Source organism: Macrobrachium rosenbergii, chromosome 16 (assembly GCF_040412425.1).
Source record: "Macrobrachium rosenbergii isolate ZJJX-2024 chromosome 16, ASM4041242v1, whole genome shotgun sequence".
Classification (NCBI taxonomy): Eukaryota; Metazoa; Arthropoda; class Malacostraca; order Decapoda; family Palaemonidae; genus Macrobrachium; species Macrobrachium rosenbergii.
The window spans coordinates 14,571,226-14,594,586 of record NC_089756.1 but is presented as its reverse complement, the minus strand read 5'-3'; the positions used below and the strand labels follow the sequence as shown (position 1 = coordinate 14,594,586).

At 37.3% G+C, this 23,361-nt stretch overlaps 1 protein-coding gene across 17 annotated transcripts in view; it reads right to left on the bottom strand.

Annotated features, from left to right (window-relative positions):
* LOC136847104 (uncharacterized) overlaps positions 1-23,361 on the bottom strand; it is a 335,956-nt gene that overhangs the window by 156,160 nt on the left and 156,435 nt on the right. For all 17 annotated transcript variants that reach the window (XM_067118428.1, XM_067118422.1, XM_067118421.1 and 14 more), the window contains one exon: positions 19,019-19,049. In XM_067118428.1, the coding sequence (XP_066974529.1) occupies positions 19,019-19,049 (31 nt within the window). The remainder of the gene's footprint in view (positions 1-19,018; positions 19,050-23,361) is intronic.

Sequence of the window (23,361 nt, the reverse complement as noted above, 5' to 3'; positions counted from 1 at the left end):
AAACACAACATAGGCGGGATTTATCGGGATTAAAAGGTAAGAGACCGCAGCCATTTCTACCTGTTATGAGAGCGCGGAAGAGCAGTTGTTTTCTTCCACACGGTAGAATCCGTGGAGAAATACAATCGATGGAGGTGTGGTGTTGGTTCTGATGCTACTACTACCGTTCCCACTGCTACTACTACTACTACTACTACTGGTGCTGCTATTACCACCACCACCACCACAACGACTACTATCCTACTCCCCTTCCGTATCTACTCGTACCATCCAGCTTTAATAAATCTTTCTCCTGAGTCCCACCGCACCCGGTGTATTTTTGTCACCGGGGAGAGGAGAATTTAAACATTGGTATCTTAAGGGATTTGAAAATCTATATCTGATTCTCTCTCTCTCTCTCTCTCTCTCTCTCTCTCTCTCTCTCTCTCTCTCTCTCTCTCTCCATTTCCATTCTCCTTCACTCTTTCAGTTTCCACTTCCCTTTCTCTCTCTCTCTCTTTCTTTCTCTCCCTCACCTTCGCTCTCAGTTTCCACTACCTCTCTCTCTCTCTCTCTCTCTCTCTCTCTCTCTCTCTCTCTCTAAATTTCCACTTCTCTACTCTCTCAGTTTCCACTATCCGCTCTCTCTCTCTCTCTCTCTCTCTCTCTCTCTCTCTCTCTCTCTCTCTCTCTCTCTCTCTCTCAGACACGCACACACACACGCACACATCCCCACTCTTCGTTTACCAGACTCTCTCTCTCTCTCTCTCTCTCTCTCTCTCTCTCTGTAAATCACCTGGTATTAAGGCGTCCCTATAACGGGGTCCCATCGTTCTCATCATTCTCATCATTCTAATCTCATGTAAATTGATTGTCTCTTGCATCCTGCAAGTGAGAACCTAGTTTGACTTTATTGACATTCACTCCAGCAAGCTTATTGCTGCTGCTGCTGCCGCTGTTGTTGTTCTTGTTGTTGATGGTATAGCCGGGATTCCTGATGTTGTTGCTATATCTTGGATTCCTGTTGTTGTTGTATTCTGGATTCTTGGTGTTTTATTCGAGATTCCTGTTGTATCATTGATTCCTGTTGTTGAGTACCATGGATTCTTGTCGTTGCATCCGAGTCCCTGTTGTTGTATCCTGGATCCCTGTTATTACTGATGTATCGTGGATTCCTGTTATTGTCGCTGTATCGTGGATTCCTGTTGTTTAATTTATCCGAGATTCCTGTCGTCGTTGTAGCCTGGATTCTGGTGTCCTGAATTTCTGTTGTTGAAGCCTTGATTCCTCATGTTGTATCTTAGATCCCTGTTGTTTTATCTTGGATTTATGTTGTTGGCCTGGATTCATATTGTTGTTGTATCCATAATTCCTGTTGATGTTGTAACATGGGTCCTGTTGTTGCATCATGCATTCCTGGTGTTGTATCCGAGACTCCTATTGTTACTGAATCCGAGGTTCATGTCGATGTATCCAAGATTCCTATTGTTATTGTATCCTAGATTCCTGTTGTTATTGTATCCGAGATTTATGTTGTTGTTGTAGTCGAGATTTCTGTTTATTGTATCATGGATTCGTGCTGTTGGCCTGGATTCATATTGTTGTTGTATCCGAGAATCCTGTTGTTGTTGCAGCCGAGATTCCTCGATTTTTCTGTTTTTCGTATATCTCTCCTGAGTCCTGCGTCTTCACTTCATTTCCTTGTTATCTTTAGTCATCCGTGAACGTCTTTCATTCAAGAAAAAAAAAAAAGATAAAAATAATTCCCCCTAACTGCTCGTATCATCGCAACCATCTAGCATACAACTCTTCTTTTTAGTTCCGCTGTCACCAACAGGTTATCTGAAGACAATGGCGCCTTGGCAGAACCGAGATTCTGTTCTATTCTTTTTCTTTTTTCATTTCGTCATATTCTCTCCTCTTTTCCTTCCCTTTTATATCAAGAGACATCAATAAGTGTTACTGGTCTCTGATGCAATCCCACTTCTGTATCGAACTCCCCCTCTCTCTCTCTCTCTCTCTCTCTCTCTCTCTCTCTCTCTCTCTCTCTCTCTCTCTCCTCGTCTTTATTAACAAACTTGTATAGCAACGCCAGTTCGGTATCATTCTGACAGTCAATCAATCGAAGTCGATTTCCACTTTATCTGCCTATCTCTGTCTGCCTGTCTGTATGTATGTCTGTCTGTCTGTCTGTCCGCCTATGACCCCTCTTATACGGGCCTGTTTGTTCCATTCTCCGCTTCCTGCAATCTAAGAGGAATTCTAAGAGGAATTCTAGAGGAACTCTAGAGGAGTTCTAAGAGGAATTCTAAAAGGAACTCTAAGAGGAATTCTAAGAGGAATTCTAAAAGGGACTCTAAGAGAAATTCTGAGAGGAACGCTTTGAGGAACTCTAAGAGGAATTCTAAGAGGAACTCAAAGAGGAACCCTAAGAGGAATTCTTATAACCAAACCTCGTCTGAGGCAATCTTTCGGAAACCATTCCACCAAACATACAGTCTGGCCGAATCGTAAAAGAAGGCGAGTATCTTTTTCTCTTTTTATTTTAACGAATCCTATTCCACTAAGTCCGATTGACGGGAGAGGAGGGGGAGAGGGAAGGGAAGGGGAACGTATAGCATGCTTGTGAGCAAAGGATTGACGGGACAGACAGCGGGGAGTGGGGAAGGGGGCAGAGGGGGCAAGAAGAAAGCGACGCGGCCGCCGCCATCTTGAGCAGCAGAGCAGCAGCAGTGTCGCGTCGCCTGCATTGTGGGAGACGACACTGGTAGTAGTAGTAGTAGTAGGAGGAGGATGGCAAACCAGAACTAAAAAAAAAAGGAAAGGAAAAGCAGCAGGGTTTCAATGCTTGGTGCTCCTTTTACTAAAGACGCGTTCTCTGGACTAAGTGGCAGGAACGTACTGCTTCATTACTGGCTCATTTGCCTCTCTTCCTTTGTTTTCTCTCTCTCTCTCTCTCTCTCTCTCTCTCTCTCTCTCTCTGTAGTTTTTTAATGCAGCTTTTGAAGTATTAGCGTTCCTAACTCTCCTTAAAAAAAAAATATATAACCGTTCCCATCGTACCAGGAATATAATAGACACATTGTGATTAAGAAAAGGATGCCCTGACAGCCTCCCTTTTTTAAATATTGCATGGGGACGAACAAGGCACAAACGAATGAACAAGTCTCGGGGACGCTCTGTCTTTTTATCAGTTAGCTGAAGGAAGTATTTTACAAAAATATATAAATATAGATAAATGTTCATTTACTTTGGTTCGCCCAAAATTCAGTGAGAATAGTTTCCCCCCTTAAGATTGTGTTATTCATTATTTGTGATTTTTATTCTTAGCTCACTGTGCAGAATAACGAACACCTCCTTTGACAGAGGATTCTGCATTCACTCTTCGAACATAATTTTTTCAGCCATGCCCATGGAACCCTTTGATTTTCCCGACTGCACGAGCGTACTGTGCCAGTTAATTATGCTGTGTTGATTTTCTAAATATTTACGTTTTGCAAACTGGCTTGGATCGGGAAGAGCTTCTCACATTGCACCGTAACGATATCTCTCTCTCTCTCTCTCTCTCTCTCTCTCTCTCTCTCTCTCTCTCTCTCTCTCTCTCTCTCTCTCTCTCTCATTAGGTTTATTTCTTACTAAAAGTGTTATAAACTGAAATAAATTTGCGTTCATTAGTGAGGATTTTAAACAGTGTTATTCTCTCTCTCTCTCTCTCTCTCTCTCTCTCTCTCTCTCTCTCTCTCTCTCTCTCTCTCTCTCTCATGAAGTTTATTCCTTACTAAAGTTTCATAAACTTATATAAATTTGTGTTTTGTTAGTGAGGATTTTAAATGATATTTCTCTCTCTCTCTCTCTCTCTCTCTCATAAAGTTTATTCCTTACTACAGTTTCATAACAGACTTAAATAAATTTGTATTTTGTTAGTGAGGATATTAAACAATGATATTTCTCTCTCTCTCTCTCTCTCTCTCTCTCTCTCTCTCTCTCTCTCTCTCTCTCTCTCTCTCTCTCTCTCTCTCTCCTAAAGTTTATTCCGTACTAGTTTCATAACAGACTTAAATAAATTTGCGTTCTGTTAGTGAGGATTTTTAACAATGATATAAAAAATTTAAATTTTAAACGGTCTCTTTTGTTCAGACAATACGAATTTGAAACGGTCCCTCTTAAGCTATATTCCATAATTTCGTTTTCTGGGCTCAAAAGTTTGTTACATTAAAATAACCGTTACATTTAGCACGCAATATAGATTCTTTACGGTAAATTTTCGACTAGCGTGAACTCTCAAGTTCAGAGTGGCTTTCTCCTCACGCAGACTTCAGAAGCGTTCATTTAAATACAGTACTTGTGTCTTGTCAATAAGTGGTAGAGCACTTTCATTTGTGTTTTGTCCAGAAGTGCTGGAGCACTTTTATTTGTGTTTTGTCAGTAAGTGGTAGAGCACTTTGTTTTGTCAATAAGTGGTAGAGCACTTTTATATGTGTTTTGCTTCATTTTGTTTTGTCGATAAGTGGTAGAGCACTTTCATTTATGTTTTTTCAGTGAGTGGCAAAGCACTTTTATTTGTGTTTTGTCAGTAAGTGGTAGAACACTTTTATTTGTGTTTTGTCAATAAGTGGTAGAGCACTTTCATTTATTTTTGTCATTAAGTGGTAGAGCACTGTCATTTGTGTCTTGTCAATAAGTGGTAGAGCACTGTCATTTGAGGCTTGTCAATAAGTGGTAGAGCACTTTTATTTGTGTCTTTGTCAGTCAGTGGTAGAGCACTTTTACTTGCGTCTTATCAACAACTGGTAGAGCACTTTTAATTATCCTCCATTTCAAATTAATATAAGTGTAGCGTCTGTTACATAACCAAACCGTCGTGGCATTTCTGGTATCTTTGTATTGGTTTTTCGCTGTGATTGGTTTTTCTCATTATTGTTCATTCGGATAATAATACTTTTTAAGTGCCGATGTATTAATTCCATTCTTCATTTTTAGTCAAGTTATATGCCAGATCTGGTGGAGTTAATTCATTATAGCTCTGTTTCTCTTACCCATTAATGAATATAGTATCCAATCTCTTCATATTTTTCTATCCCAGAGCAAGTTTTCACCAGCTGTCTTTCATTGATGGATAATGTACAGTATTTAACAAGTAAAAAATGCGCCGAAGTTTCTTCGGCGGAGTCCAGTTTTCTGTGCAGCATATAATGCTTTGTGAAACTCTCAGCCACCGCGCATGCAGCTCTCAGCCGCGGCCCATGAATCTTTCAGCCACGGCCCGGTGGTGGCCTGTGTTGTTGGCACCTATATCGGTGCCAGAAGCACGATCATGGCCAAGTTTAACCTTAAATAAAATAAAAAAACTACTGATGCTAGATTGCTGCAATTTGTTATGTTTGATGATTGGTGGGTGGATGATCAACATACTAATTTGCAGCCCTCTAGCCTCAGTAGTTTTTAAGATCTGAAGGCGGACAGAAAAATGCGGACCGACAGACAGATAGCTATCTCAATAGTTTTCTTTTGCAGAAAACTAAAAATGCTTATCTTTGTTGTTTAGGGATTTATTTACTATATTCATTCTTGTGTGTCTTCCAAATTTATCGGTTTTCTTTTAGTTTCCATTGCGTGGTCAGATATTTTCCGCGTATATTCTGAATCCTGATTTGTTTACGTGTATCTTCCAAACTTATCGGCTTTCCTCACATATGCTGATTTCTCATTTGTGCACTCTTAGGTAGAATATAGTTCCGAACGATATAATCTTTACTCTTATTTATTGTTGCGCAGGATGTCAGCTTCATTTATTTGTTTTTCTTGTTTTCAGTGCTGCCAAATTTGTCGCTTCATTTTCATTACTGAGTAAGATATCTACCAAATTTATTTGTTTCCCTTAAAGAAAAAAAAAAATGTCTTTATTTTTCATTTCCGAGTTAAAATCCTACGGAATTTTTTTGCAATCCATTTTTACGTTGCCGCGTAAGGTATTTACCGAAATGATATTGTTTTACAACTTTTTTCATTCATCGGTCATATCAATCAGACTTATTTCTGTAGGCCGTTGCTGAGAGGTGGGGGGATGTTTATGCGAACCACTGTTAAGCACTGAAAAGTATTATCACTAATTGGGCAACCAATTAAAACCGCTCATATATAACAACGGAGTCACATGGAAAGAATGGCTTTTCAGTCCCCGGCATACCATTGACGGCGGGACGCCAATTAAATTTCGAATAATCATCCGGCCAATCAGCCGAGATACTAAATGCGAGGTCTGCTGACCCGACGCTCTAATAATTCGATTATCGAAGTTTAATTTGAAATGGGAAATATCCCCGGCATTCTTTGTGCCGATTTGGGGAAGGGTGCGTTATTTGGAGCGTTTCGTAAGAATGCAGTGCGCTATTGTTATCAGGTATTTTTTTTTTTATTTTAAATCCCTTTGTTTGGGGGGGGGGGTAGCGTCATTAGTGCACCTCACACGGCGCACTGAAGGCCCTAGCTGCAATCCATTTCATTCCTTTTACTTTATCTCCATTCATATTCGTTATTATCAGTTTTTTTTTTAAACCTCGCAAGGGGTAGCACCGTCAGTTCACCTCACACGGTTCACTGACTTAAGGTTCTTTGCAACCGCCCTTTGGCCTCTAGCTGGAACCCCTTTCATTCAGTTTACATTTCCTCCATTCATATGCTCTTTCTCCCATCTTGCTTTCCACATTCTAATAATTGTTTCTTAGTGCAACCGCGAGGTTTTCCTCCTGTTACACCATTCAAACCTTCTTACTTTCAGTTTCCCTTTCAATGCTGAATGAATTCATAGGTCCCTGCGCCTGGCCTTTGGCCTAAATTCTATACTCCATCCATCCATGAGCACCATCAGTTTTTAAATCGGTAACAAAAAGTATCGTTTTATATACTATATGTAGACGGCTGCAAAAATGTTCACTTGCTGTTTGCTCCAGTAACTACTAATTGCCTCAAAGTTACAGTAAAGTTACCGTATTCACGTTTCGTCCACTGCATGCCAGGAAATAGAGAGAGCGGAAACTGGTCTTAGGGCACGAAACGCAAGATAGAAGAAATTTTGCTCGAAACCGAAACTCGTTTACGTGGGCTTAAAGGCCTCCAGATAGCCCCGAGCTCTCGCTATCTGAGGCTGGAACTCATCCTTTGGCAGTCGACTACGGCGCAACTCGGCCGCAAATCGCCCCTCTTAACTTGCGTTAAGTTCTCCAGGCGGTGCCTTGCTAAAATTGTATTTCCTTTCCCGTTGCCGCCCCTTAAACATTTACCTGCTAAATCAACAGCTTTTTAATTTTTTTTCTGATACACTGTGTATAATTTCCAACTTTTTTTTTGACCCTCTGTGTATGTAACTTTCAAATTTTATACATTTTTTCTGACCCTCTGTGTATATAAATTCCAGGATGTATACATTTTTTCTAACCCTCTGTGTATCTAACTTCAAAATGTATATTTTTTCTGACCTCTGTGTGTATAACTTCCAGATTGTATAAATTTTTTTCTGACCATCTGTTTATATAACTTCCAGGATGTATACTTTTTTCTGACCCTCTGTGTATATAACTTCCAGGATGCACACATATTTATATGACCCTCCGTGTATATAACTTCCAGAATGTATACATTTTTTCTGACCCTCCGTGTACGTAACCTCCAGGATGTATAATTTTTTTCTGACCACCTGTGTACTGTATATAACTTCCAGGATGTATACGTTTTCCTGATCGTCTGTGTATATAACTTCCAGGATGTATACATTTTTCTGATCCTCTGTGTATATAACTTCCAGGATGTATACATTTTATCTAACCCTCTGTTTATATAAATTCCAGGATGTATACATTTTTTCTGACCCTCTGTACATATAACTTCCAGGATGTCTACATTTTTTCTGACCCTCTGTGTATATAACTTCCAGGATGTATACATTTTTTCTGACTCTCTGTGTATATAACTTCCAGGATGTATACATTTTTCTGACCCTCTGTGTGTACAACTTCCAGGGGTGGTATTTCTAAGAGCTTGTTGGGGTGGGGGTTGGGGGCGCGGTCGTTGTAGATGTCTTTCATCGACTCTCAAGTGGGTCCCAAGTTTTCTTCTTCTTCTTCTTCTTCTTCTGCTGCTGCTGCTGCTGTTGTAATTAATGTCATTTTTACCGTTATTAGCATTTCATATCCATGTGTTCATTATTATTATTATTATTATTTTAATTTAATTAAAAAGAGTGCTTGAAAGATGGCGTTCTTCCTCCGCGATATTATTATTATTATTATTATTATTATTATTATTATTATTATTATTATTATTACACCTGCTTATGCAATCAATAGAAATTGTATGAATCAGTAGAAATTATATGATTATTACTGGACCTGCTTATGTAACTATCAATAAAAATCCCATAATCATCTGTGCAATTAATCTTAGCAGAAACAGTAGCAACTGAAGTAGCAGCAGCAGGACCCCAGGTAGAGGCGCCGCTCGTTAAAATCAATTTTAACCGGCGTTAAAGACTCCAAACTTTACTCCCCCCCCTTTCCCCCTTCCCGCTTCCTTGCAAGATCTCTCCTTCATCCCCTTAATGAGCTTGCCGCTATAAATAGCCCAGATGACGAGTCCGAGTTTGGCGGGTGGGGGCGGGGAGGGGGAGTCCGATATCCTGCCCAGGGCTTGATTGCGCCTCCAATGCTTTCGGGGAGTCGTTGTGTGGGTCCTCTCTCCAATGTGTGGGGGAGCGCCAGGGAAAATGTTCCACAAATATGATGTCTGGTGCGATTTCCCCCCGCCCACAGTGCAACGAGGGCGTGGTCAGAGAATTCGGAAAGAAGTGGATGGTAGGGAGAGTTTTCGAAATCTAGAAGGAAAGGAGAATTTTTTAAATCTAGAAGGAAGGGAGGATTTTTGAAATCTAGAAAGAAGGGATTATTTTTGAAATTTAGAAAGAAGGGAGGATTTTTGAAATCTAGAAAGAAGGGAGGATTTTTGAAATCTAGAAAGAAGGGAGAATTTTTTAAATCTAGGAGGTTTTTTGAAATCTAGAAGGAAGGGAGGAATTTTGAAATCTAGAAGGAAGGGAGGAATTTTGAAATCTAGAAGGAAGGAAGGATTTTCGAAATCCAGGACGAAGGGAGAAATTTTGAAATCTAGAAGGGAGGGGGAATTTTTGAAATCTAGAAGGAAGGGAGGATTTTCGAAATCCAGAAGGAAGGGAGAAATTCTGAAATCTAGAAGGGAGGGGGAATTTTTGAAATCTAGAAGAAAGGGAGGATTTCCGAAATCTAGAAGGAAAGTGATACTATATGGTCGAATGTTTTTGGAAATTAAGGAAGGTGATTATGGGTGATTAAAAAAAAACATTTTAGAAATAATGATGTTTAGACAATGGAACTATTTTTGGAAGTGAAAGAAAGAGGTAATGTTCGAAACCTTGAAGGAAAGTGATGCTAGATGATGGAAATGTTTTGGAATTACAGGAAGGTGATTATCAGTGATGAAAAGCATTTTGGAAATACAGATATTTGTAGGCGAAGGAACAATTTTTGGAAGTAAAAGAGAGTTAATGCTGGTTAAAAGGAAAGATTGATGTGGAAATAACGAAGGAGGGTATATTTAGATGCTGGAATTTTTTAGAAAATGAGAAACATATTTCTAGGTGACGAAAAGATTCGTGGAAATGGAAGAGCGATTGCCAAATGATGAGCAGAATATTTTTTGATAAAGAGGAAAGGCATTCCCGTTCGGTGGAAGGATTTTTTAAAAGTAAAGAATCTGGTAGACTTGAGAAATTAAAATATTTTCTCCTTTTTAAGAAACAGATAGGAAGTTATTCCCAGACAATGAAAAAATCCATGAAACAAAAAGATGTTAAAAAAAACGATATTTAAAAAATGCAGGACACAGGGTTGAGGTCTTTGAACGAGAGGAAACTTTTTGATGTAAGTGGGAAGATAAAACCAGGGGTAAAGTTTATGTACCTTTCATTAGTGCTCGTTTCGTGAAGAGTTTGCCCACTTTCGACTCTCATAGATTGGAAGTTGTCTGCCCGTTTTGTTTCCGTTTTGGCAGAGTGGAATTATCCTTCAGAAATGGCTGTACCGAGTTATTGACAAGGTTTCTGTTTTGTGAGCTGTTCGTGCCTGGTTATATTTTATGTTTTCCTGAATATAGGTAGCCATTGGTCTTTACATTATAGTTCTTACATTTTTTCTATTTATTGATGAATTTGTTAATTTTGATCTCTTCTTACTGCATTTCCCATTACCTTCTGTTTCTTCTTTCTATTGGACACCATATTCTTCGGAAGCTCGAATTTCATGTCAGTGTCCCTTGTGGGTTTGTCCCCTATGAAAAGGGTTCATCTGAATAATAATAATAATAATAATAATAATAATAATAATAATAATAATAATAATAATAATAATAATAATAATAATAATAATTTAGAATTAGTACACTTTATACAATTACCTAAACCATTTTCAATATCAGTAATAATTTTACATAAGGCACAGAGACATTTCGTAAACATCTACGTAATGAAAGGCTTTTGCTGTCATCATGTAGCCACCACCCTTTTCTCCCAAAGAAAAGTCAACTATAAAAAAAAGGAAGGATAAAGGAAGATTAAATCTTTTTGCTCGCAAGCAAAAGTCTGGCAGGATACGTCAGGTGAAAAAATTTGAGTATTAAGACCGAGGCAACAGTCAATAACTCAAAGTGACGGGATGTTGCACGCAACTCGCTTGCAATCACGCCACTCAATATGCGATCGAACGGGCCATTTTTCCCTTTCCAAGTGAATATCAATGGAAGGACGCATATGAACGAGTCGCTCTCGAAATCCGGGAGTTTCTTCTTCTTCTTCTTCTTCTTCTTCTTCTTCTTCTTCTTCTTCTTCTTATTCTTTGAGTTCTCTTGATTTCCCTTGCGGGTTTTTCGCCTTTTGTGATGTGCGTCTTCGTGCTTCTTTCGGTTTTCGTAGTTCCCTTTGGTCCCGTAACTTTCGTTCTTATGTTTTTTTTTTTTTTCATGTTCTCTGATTTTGTAATATTTGTATCTGTGATATTTTGATGGTTGATTGTACATCCTCTTGCGTTACTTGGTTGCTTGTTTTGGTTTTTTGTGACTTAGTGCTTTATCTTCATATTAAATTACATTATGAAACAACTATTGTTTCTACGATATCTGATAAATTACATTTCGAAACGACTGTTTTTTTTACGATATCTTGATAAATTACATTACAAGACAACTATTGTTTTTGCGGTATCCTGATAGGTTACATTACGAAACAACTGTTCTTTTTAAGATATCGTGATAAATTACATTACGAAACAACTATTGTTTTTACGATATCCTGATGAATTACATTACGGAACAACTATTGTTGCTACGACATCTTGAAAAATTACATTATGTAACAATGGTTGTTTTTAAGATATCCTGATAAACTACTTTACGAAACAACTAATTAGGATATCCTGATAAATTACATTACGAAACAACTGTTGTTTTACGATATCCTGATAAATTACATTACGTAACAATGATTGTTTTTATGATGTCCTGATAAATTACATTACGAAACAACTATTTAGGATATCCTGATGAATTGCATTACGAAACAACTATTATTTTTACGATATCCTGATAACTTACATTACGAAAAACTATCATTTTTACGATATCCTGATAAGTTACATTACGAAAAACTATTGTTTTTGCGATATCCTTATATATTAAATTACGAAACTGTCATTTTTACGATCTCCTGATAAATTACATTACGAAACGGCTATTATTTTTACGAAACATCTATTGTTTTTTACGATATTCTGATGAATTACATTACAAAACAACTATTGTTTGACGATACTGATAATTTCACGCCCTTATTCTAGTGTTCTCAGGCTTCTCTGCTTTTGTACCTTTGTCATCATTTTCATGCTATTTTCCTCTTCGTCTGTGACCTAGATTGTTGTTGTTTTATTATCTACTGATTGTAGAACCCTAACCACCAAAATGTTAGTCTCCCTTTGAATTCAGCAACCTTATTCTAACTGGTATTTGATTTTATTCTGGAACACTGTCTAATTGTTACTCTCCCTTAGGAGTGTGGAACGTCATTTGAATTAATATTCTGCTTTCGGATTCTGAAATCGCTGTCTAGACATTCTTCAGCTTTTTCACTCAAGGCCCTCCATTTAGACGTGTATAAATCCTGTGTTGTCATCTTGAGACCCTTTTCTAACTGGTATTCTTACTTTTGAATCTGAAACCTCCGGCTGGACGTTATTCCGCCTTTTGATTCAGGAACCCTTTTTTTCTTGGACTCCGAAACATTCATATTCGTGTGGTTCTGCTTTTGTACTCTGTAATCATCTTTTGCTACTTAATTTTCGCGTTCTTTTTATCATTTCTTTTCATCCATGCTGTTCTACTTGGTAGCATTCGGTATTATCTCGTGTGAAGTACTTTTACCTTTTTAGTGTTTGAAGATGTTTATCATGGTGCATTTTATTGCAATTTTCTTTCAGCTGAATCTACTAACCTCTTTTAAAAGTTTATTTCGTGTAGTGTTCTTTTTATATTTTCCTCTTTGCTGGTCTTCTTGGCATCCTTCGTTAATAGCCTTTGTGAGGTACCTATTTCTCATTTAAAGATGTTTATCATGGTGCCCTTTCATTGCAAGTTTCTTTCAGCAAAATCTACTAACTTCTTATAAAAGTGTATTTCGTGAAGACTAATAGTTGGCTTAAGAATGTCTATCAGCTCCCTTCAGATCCTCCGTATGTCGCTTTGTGGCGTTTATCCCTGAGGAGTTGGTGCCGTGTTATTCAGTGATATTGCCCTACCATCTGGGGTAATCTATCATCGACCTGTGTCCGTTCTCACTCAAGAGGGTATGACACTCTGTTGCTACAGTTATTGCATACGGTCTGTCTGCAGTAAGTCTCAGTGCGTATTTGTGGCACTAGCTTATGACATTTTAAAAAAATAAATTATCTCAGCTTATTGGTATTGTGTATGTACTGACTGAACGATTCTTGTTGTACTTTAATCATTTGAAATTACCATTGTATTCATTTAAAGAATATCCAGAAAATTAATTAATTTTATCAAGCCAAATGGGTAAATAAACTTCTCTGAGGCCTTTCTGTATGTAGTGACTCAATGATTCTTGTCTCATTCCAATTATCTGGAATTATCATTGCATTAAATTAAAAAAGTATATAGAGTACGAATTCATTTAATTAAGTCAAGTAGGTAAACAAACTTCTCTTAGGCCTCATCATAATTTTTGTGTGTGCTTTCATATCAAAAAGTCTCGTAACTCATTTAACTCAGAATTTATTTTAAAATCCTGAATTCCGAAACCGCCATCAAACGATCTGACATTGCCCTTTGATATTTGAGCCCACTATTTAGACTCAGAGAGATTCTGATTTATATAAATAATAAATGAGAACTAGCGTACATACAGAATTATTAATTATGCATAATTATACGTTCCAATTATTTAGCTCATTTGATAGTTGTGAATTTTATGTACTGTAATATTCAGTGTGATTAAAGAGACTGAAACCAATCTCTCTCTCTCTCTCTCTCTCTCTCTCTCTCTCTCTCTCTCTCTCTCTCTCTCTCTCTCTCTCTCTCTCTCCTTATAGAATTAAGATGGTTGCTGAAGTAGCCCAATTATGGCTTCATCATAAGAAATAATGAAGGAGATGAGTAGTTGCCACTATAGGAAACCTGACCTTTTTCTTTATTATATATATATATATATATATATATATATATATATATATATATATATATATATATATATATATATATATATATATATATATATATATACACACAGAAAAACACAACACACATATATTATATATATGTGTGTGTGTGTAAGTGTATAGAGAGAGAGAGAGAGAGAGAGAGAGAGAGAGAGAGAGAGAGAGAGAGAGAGAGAGAGAGAGAGGGAGAGGTATGGAAATATCACAATACCACATCACTTTTCTTCGGTTATCCCAAAAGTTTTCTAAGCCTTCCATTTTTATCATATTTAAATTCCCGCTTACCCGAGCAAAATTTTGAATCCCTTTCCTCTGCTTCTTTGAAATTTCAGAAATCCAAATTAGGTCCAAATGCTTTTTAGTTGACAGTTTCGCGAGTCTCATTTCATAAATATTAGTTTTTATCCTTAGGTCTGTTTTTTTGTTTTCTCTTATATAGTTTATTTTTCACTTCTGTATTTCTTTTTCCGCCCTGGACTTCTAGCGTCTACTTTTCCAGCCAGGACTGCATCTTGCCTAGCAATTGCAACATTCACAATATCCCCATCCTTTATGTTTTGTGCCTCATCACTGGCTCTAGCCAAGTGTGACTTGTAATATTAACTCATTTAATGTCGTACCGTACTTACTCTTCAAACCCATCCCCTAAAACATCTGGCCCCCCTTCCCCTCCTCCTCACCCCTCTCCTTCCCTCCCCATCCCATCCCATCCCCCAGGCGAATCTGGGCCCCTATCACATCCACTAGTGCTTGAGTTTCTCTCGACTCCTTGTCAGGTTTCAAGCAGAGTTTTTTCTATTTGTTTTTTCGTAATTCTGTTCATCAGTAATTTTTGACTGTCATTTTCGAAGACAGAAATTGTCAGTTGTTTATGGTAATGCACTGTGTAGCTGAAAAAATTCAATCTACATTTATATGTTACCGTTGTAAAATCTGCCCTTAGTTTACGCTTCAGTATTTTCATATGAACGGACCCGAATGAAACTTTCATCAGGGGTTATTTGTTGATAACGCAGCCTCTTTACAAATTGAAGGCTTACTTATTCTGTTAATTTTTTTTTTTTTTTTAATTAAAGCTAATGTCGATGTGCGGGAGCTGCTGCATTGCATCATCTCGCTCTCTGCTGTCCACTTACTTGCTCTTGAGGGTACACTCTCCAAAGGGAGGTTTGCGCAAACCGCGAACTGGAGAGTAAATACTCGTAATTATGATGAGCTCTTCCCCCTCTACGTGTTTATTCCGAGATTCCCTCCCTCCTGGAGTTGCTTCCACTATTCTGTGGTAATTCTATCATATAAAATGCAAAACGGTTTGCAGTAATATTTCTCATATCAAGTTTAATCACATTGGATTTTCTGCTGTCGTTTTTCTAATATTAAAAAGCACGTGGATTTGTAACTCATAATTATCTTTTTACAGTCCACACGAATGGTGGATAACAGCCTTGAACGTAATAAAGATACTAGTATCGTATCATCCTTTTATTTATGTTTATTTTATTGTCTTTCTAAGCTTTGTATCTTTCTGCTCATAAATTTAACAATTATTTAATTCCTCTATTAAACAAGTACAAAATGCGCCGAAGTTTCTACCGCGCTATCGAGTTCTGTACAGTGTATACTGCTGTATGAGCCGCTGCCCATGAAACTTTCAGTCACGGCCCGGTGGTGGCCTGTCTTATAGCGTTGCCAGACGCACGATCACTGTTAACTTTAACCTTATATACAATAAAAACTACTGAGGCCAGAGGGTTGCAATTTGGTATGTTTGACGATTGGAGGGTGGATGGTCAACATAACAATTTGCAGCCCTCTAGCCTCAGTAGTTTTCAAGATCGGAGGGCGGATAGAAAAAGTGCGGACGGACAGACAACGTCGTCTCAATAGTTTTCTTTTACAGAAAACAAAAATCGAAAGTTTTGACGTGGAGTTTATAAGAAGGCTTGGAAGACATACGAATACTTACAAAGTATTTTCGTTCAAAAGACCTTTCTGCGTTTTTTGAGATTTTATCCTATCTAGCAAAGTAAGAATACCAACTACTAAGGTGACTATCCAGTCAAGTTATCCATCAGAGGTTTATCGAGAACTTGCATTATTATTATTATTATTATTATTATTATTATTATTATTATTATTATTATTATTATTATTATTATTATTCAGAAGAGGAAACCTATTCATATGGAACAAGGCCACAGGGACCATTGACTTGAAATTCAAGCTTCCAAAGAATATGGTGTTCATTCTAAAGAAGTAACAGAAGGTAATGGAGAATACAGAATCAAAGGAAGGTATACATAACATAGAGACCATGTAGGTTACTAAGAGAAATATAGTAAATAAAAGTAAGGGAGTAACGAACACTTTGCCAAGGAAAACTGAAACAATGTTTAGGCGGTGAAGTGCATTAAATTATTACTCAGGAATATCTGCAGTACTCGGGAAAGAGAGAATAGTATTATGCCGTTGGGTGAATCTCTCTCTCTCTCTCTCTCTCTCTCTCTCTCTCTCTCTCTCTCTCTCTCTCTCTCTCTTTTATGAAGTGGCACTAAAGCTGTCGGTGTTTTCATCAGAGGCTCAATCATTTATTCACCAGTGAATGGGTAAGAGGCACTCGTCTGACGAATTTCGTTTTTGAATGACATCATCGTTTTCTTAGTTCCAGATAAACAAGAATTCCGAAATGGGTGGGAAAATAAATACTTGAATGAGGGTAGGATTAACATCTACGTGTGGATGTATGTATGTATGCATTCAAGATGTGCATTTGTAAGGGACAACACGTTTATTAGATCTAATTTTTTTTTGTCTTGCTGAAACTGAATAGTGCAATCGCTCACAGTAATTTAAAGCTCAGCGTGTTTTTCCGCTTTACATTTTCTGGGAAGTTCATTAGACAGAAAGCTTAAAAGTAGCAATATTAATTTGACCATGGAAGAGAATCACTATTTTAGATTGTAATCCTTCTATTTAATAAGTAAAGCTTTTGAGCTTAGGGCAACAATTAAATTTCAATAACACAGAACTTTGGTTCTTGGTGCATTTGGTGATAAGTGCATCATGACCACCTGCACATTACATTCGCCAATGAAAATGAAATTGACTATTACATTCCTTATGATTAAGAACGTTCTAATGATTGTCACACATGAAATATAGGAAATAAAGACTAGAGAAGCTCGAATATTCTTCATTTAAAATTCGTCCCTCTCCCAGTTGTTCTCATTGCTCTCCCAAGATATGGTTCTTGCGCATTCACTCCCTCGTGGGAGAGGCGCCTCGAAGTCAGTCAGGGGAATGAGGCGCCCCTCCCCAAAAAGAATTCTGGAGCATTGATCATTTTTGTCTCAAGATCTTCCAACGGAGTTTCTAGGAGGTGAATGCTGTCTAATTACATCCATGGTATCATGCATATTCATCCAGACTGAAGGGAACATTTTATTTTTTTGCATTTTCATCCGCAATGAATTGTTTTGAGGGGAGGTATTTTTTTCTGCATATTCATCCACTTTGATTTGTTCTGAAGGGAGGTAATTATTTTTTGCTTAATCATCCACTCTGACTTGTTCTGAAGGGAGGTAATTTTTTGTATATGCATCCATTCTGACATATTCTGAAGGGAGGTAATTTTTTTTTTTTGCATATTCATCCACTATGACTTGTTCTGAAGGGAGATAATTTTTCGTATATGCATCCATTCTGACACATTCTGAAGGGAGATAATTTTTTTTGCATATTCATCCACTCTGACTTGTTCTGAAGGGAGGTAATTTTTTTTGCATATTCATCCGTTCTGATTTGTTTGTTCTGAAGGGAGGTAATTTTTTTATACATATTCATCCATTCTGACTTGTTCTGAAGGATGTTAATTTTTTTTATATATAGAATGGATAAATTTTATTCAGTCGTTTGGAAATTTTGGAACGTATGCTGAAAGAAGGGGTAATTTCATTTCAACCCGAATGATTTTGGTAATGAAAGAGTTCGGTGACCTCTTTTTGCTTATCATTAAAACGCTTTCTCCTGCCTCATTATTTAAAACAGTCAAATGCAGAAGTTAATTTTGATTAAGTATTTATTTTCGCAAAAAACAACAAAAAATAAGTAAAAATAAAATAAAAAAATAATCAAATAAAAAAAATAATAAGTAAAAATTTAAATAATTAAAAAATGACAAGTAAAAATGAAAAGTAAAAATGAATGAATCAATATTCAAAAAAAGAAAAAGATGCGAGTATTGGCGTGTCAGTTAGTAACTCTTGCCAAAATTCCAAGTCAGTCTGGTGAAAAATGGCCACGTCACTCAAAATTCTGCGAACGGGAAGGCGAAGAATAATGGGTAAAATATTTTCTCCTGGTTACTGTTAAGATCCATCCAGAATTCAAGGGGTACTATCATCTTACAAAATTTAAATTATGATGAAAGATGATAATGTATTTCAATTCCAAAACAATTAAAGAATTAAGACAATGAATAATGCATAGTAATAGGAACGAAAAAATAAACTTTCAAGGCAAAAATTTTGAATCATCATAGATTGTTTTTTCCTTGAAGGAATGACAGATAATTAAAACAGAAGAAAAAGTAATGTTAAACTTCTGTTCTTAGGAGTTCTGTCAGATGACGTTTGACCTTGGGACCACTTGCCAGCAGCAGAGAGACAATACTTCAAGAGCATTTGAAAGCATTAATTCAATAATGATCGCATAATCTTCTTCTTCATTTTCTTTTCCTTCTTCTTTTTCGTGCACCATGTCTCCGGCGCATTTCCTTTTTGAGAAGGACACAAGTGCGAATTGGGCAAACAGGAAAACAAGTGTCTCTTCATTGAAATGTGGCGGTTGGTTTCTAAACTGTTTGCGGGACATTAGCCCATTTCCGAAAGTGGTCCATTTACTTAATGTCCTGTTTTATCCACAGCTCGGTCCATTTGCGCAAATAGGTTAATTATATAACGAATGGGAATTTGCATGCACATTGAATTAGCATAAATTGGCCGGACCTGCCCAAAGATGTATTGAGCCGCATTTGGCTTTAGGTCTAATCAGCGTGAACGTAAAAAAAGGCTTAACAAGTATTTTTCTTATTTTCTGAAAAATAAATTTCCATTATCATTTCCCAAGTAGTGATATTCTAATTTGAACACACTTGTAATTCGGACAGTATAATATTTTCCCATTTGCAAATGAAACTGTTAACTCAAAGTGGAAACGGTAATAGGAATACTCACATCCTGATGTTGGCGAGTTGGGTCGTCTCCGCTGAAAAAGAAAAAACAAACAATCGTAGAGTAATTGTCAGAACGAAGCATCAACACTTCCGAAATACAGAGCCACTATATTGTTAAAATATATCAGTGTTACAGTCTATTATGTGTAAAACATTGCGGGAAGGTTAAAAATTGAAAAGTAACAGTGAATAATGGTCACAGTTTCCCCACGGTTCAGTGGCTGTATTCAGTGTGCGTGAAAGCATGTATTTTTGTTTCGATATTCGAACATGTATGACATTTAATTCCTGCCGTTCGGAAAGGATTTCCAGGCAGTGGTTGCCGAGGAGAAAAATCTCTGCCAAATGATTAAATTACCTGGAATCATAGGTCTTTTTGGCACTGCATGTAATATTCACGTTAAGCACTTTTACGCATTTACGACCAACATGAGTTGAATATTGGCAACATACATGCTCTTAAATAAACCTGCGGCCCAGAGAGAGCAGGTGCTCTGTCGAAGTTTCTCTGGCCGTCAAAATTGTCATCCATGAATTTTACTTAAATAGGAAATAAACTTAGGAGGTTGTGGTCATGTATCCTAATTTCATTATAACGGGAGCATATATATGATTTTAGGTGGATGCCCAAGACACTTTAGAAATGTACTCACAGCGGTAAGGAAAACCATGGGATAATATTTCTGCATTAAATTCTTTTGAATGTGTAGTCAGTAGAAATGGGAGCCTAGAATGTATCACTTGTTCAATTAGATCTCTGCAGAGAAATGAACCTGAAATACATATGTCGTTCAGTTATTGTAGCAGCCGCAGTGACACTCAACAAATGGGGGAAATAAAGCAGCAGTTAATTTTGTTGTTTTCTGATGCTGTAAGTTTTATTCTGAAACAAAGTAGTGTGTGTCATCATGAGGATACAGGTGCTCGCGCGTGCACACACACACATACAGTATATATAATACACACACATACACACACACACACACACACACATATATATATATATATATATATATATATATATATATATATATATATATATATATATATATATATATATATATATATATATGTCTTTATTTGAGCCTAAGTCACCAGTATACTATCAGGTTACAAGTACGTCGTTTTTGTACATAAGACTGCAACCAACTTTTACCATTTCTGCATAAATCTTTATGTATGATGCAGGGATGAATTGATGTGATAAGAACTGAGTCATTAACTGCACGTACAAAATAAGCAGAATAATAGAAACAAAAAGAAGTTTGATATGATTTTGTCTTTGAACTGTGGTAAAAGCAAATAATTAAAATCATTGTCGTAGTTGCTTAGTGTTCCATTTTTGTTCGTTTTTTTTTTATACAAAACAACAAATAAAGTTTTAACAACACAATCACTATTGACCGGGAGTAAACTAGATTATCGATGCTTTTTTAATTTTTTTTTTTTTTTGTCTGCACGATTCTAAAAAAAAAGATCTGAAGTCAGAGGTTATTGGCCAAAATCATCAAGAATGAATGATTTTTCTTGGAATAATTTTGAATAATTTGGGAAGATAAAAAAAAAAGACACCAAGGAACGGAAATTAAAGGTGCTTGGCTGCAGGTAATGATGGATGGCCAAATCCATCACGAGGTAAAAGCAGCTCATTAAAGACTTTGTCATTATCATATTTCCAAAAAGAAAGGTGTTCCGGAAACCGCTGACCTTTTCCCTCCCAAAATGCAGCCTAATGCTGAAGAAGATGGCATGCGCCCTTTGGTAACTGGCGTTGCATTCAGATCTCTGATAGAGGAGGACCTCGCTGATAAAGTATTTTCGGGGGATGCTGTTTGAGCTCTGCTCACCCATTCTTTCTTCCATCTTACTTTCCATCCACTTCTAACGGTTAGCCTATTTCATAGTGCAACTACGAGGTTTTCCTTCTGTTGCACCTTCGTAACCTTCTGCTCTCAGTTTTACTTTCACCGCTGAATGGTCCCTTAAGTTCTAGCGTTTGACCTCCTGCCTAAATTGTATACTCTCTCTCTCTCTCTCTCTCTCTCTCTCTCTCTCTCTCTCTCTCTCTCTCTCTCTCTCTCTCTGCTCGCCGAGACCGGTCGTACCTCTCATTAGAATTTCACATCTGCGTGATTGACAGTGATTGTACCGTTATAACATAGGCGTTTAATGTCATGGAAATTATGCCGTTTATTTTTATTTCCATGTTGTATATTTTCATTAATTCCGCCAATAAGGTTAGATGGGGATTGTGTATTACCCGCCTCTTGTCAATTTGTTTTGTTTACCTTCCTGCCTATATGTCCACAAAATCTGTAATAATAAAATCCGAGTGGCTCCTCTTTGTCATCCCCCTTCCCCTGCAAACCGGTTTGTATGCCGCGGGTGGGGGCGGGGTAGGTAGGGGAACAGAGGGTAGAGGAGACATCCACCGTCCTCCTGCAAACCTGTTTGTCCGCCCCTGGTGAGTACGGAGTAGGTAGGGGGCCGGGAATGTAGGGGAGACACCAGCGCCGGGTTCCAGCGCGCGCCAACAAACTCATGTTTTAATGAATTTAGAAATGAAGACCTGAATAGTATTGGAAATGGATATCTGGGCGAGGGGGTGGGTGTATGAGACTTCTAGGCTTTCTTTTTCATATCTTTTGGACGGTGGGGAGTGTTGTTAATTTAGGTGTTGATGCCGAGATGAACCCGGTCGTTGTTGATTGCTTTCAATTAAATTTTAGAGGGGTGGGGGAGATGGGTAGATGTGGGTAATGGCCCATTGAAGAGTCCATTATGCTTAGAAATGGTACTGGATTCGAACACAGATCTAGGTTGTTATTTTCGTCCGAGTTTTAGAGGTCTATTTCTTTACACAATAAAAATGCTTATGTTACATATCTTAATTGATAGTTCTTTCATCATTTTTATATCTGATTAATTGCCGTCCATTCATTATAGCCTTTCCAATTTAACTGGAAGACCCAGTTAATCCTCTCCAATCCAACGTCTTCATTTATTATTCAGCAGATGAAACCTATTCATAGGGAACAAGCCCACAGGGGCCATTGACTTGAAATTCAAGCTTCCAAAGAATATGGTGCTCATTAGGAAGAAGTAAGAAAAGGTAAAGGGAAATACAGAAAGAAGAGATTTCACTTATTAAAAAGCAAAAATAAATTAATAAATAATAAGTTAATAAATAGATAAAAATATATTAAAATGCAAGGAGAATAGTATTAGCATCTTTCTTGTCTAGATCAGAAATACTTGGAGCGATGCGAAACCCAGTCTTTTTCGCAAGAGAGCGAACGCTTTCCCGTGACCTCCTGACCTTCCGATCGGCTGCGCGATCTTGGAGGACTCGTATCTTGACGGTGACCTTCTAAAAAGTGGCAAGCGTTATTTTTATATTTGATATTGGCTTGGAAGAGCTGGCGTGTGTGCGCGTGCGCACGTTCCTGCTTGAGGGCGTCGCACCTTTCGATATTCTCTTTTCTTCTGTAATGTGTTAGTCTGTCGTTTAAGTGCCTGAATCGTATTTATTTTGTCGTCCTGTATGTTGCTTACCAGTCAGTTATATATTTATAATAAATATTATAAGAAGGTTTATAATACTATAAGAAGGATGCGAGTCTTATATCTAAACCCGGTTTTGGTAAATTAGAAAAAGTTAATGGTTCATATGCATCTTTGAGCTGATATTAGTTATGTACTTTGTGTATCAGTTGGTATAACCTAGACCTGCATGTATACTTACACCCACTCATGTATATACACATATGTATGTGTATGCAATATACACGCTTGTCCCCGTAAATATATATATATATGTATGTATATATAATGCACTCAGATATATATAAACACATATTGTATATATATATATATATATATATATATATATATATATATATATATATATATATATATATATATATATATATATATATACACAGTATATATGTAATGCACTCAGATATATATATATAAACACATTTTATATATATACACACACGACTCTTCATTTTAATTAAAGACAGCAAAGGACGGTTTCGACGAGAAAGGAATCGTCGGTGGACCGCGCATTAAAGATGAAATGTTTGGCAGCATCAACTTTCCCATTTCTCTTAAATTTGACCACAGGTCATTTCTGTTTCCCCTCAGAGGCATTCGGGACCTGGAGGGGCGTCGTTTTGCCATCGACCCGTTTCACCCTTCTCACAATTTCATTTGGCGAAGTGGCAGCACTTCGCCGTTGTTTTTTTATATTTGTGTTTTTTTTTATGGTACATGTCATGTATTGGGTACTGTGTACATGCATTGTGGTTTTTTTGTCTCCTTGTGCGCTGCTTGTCA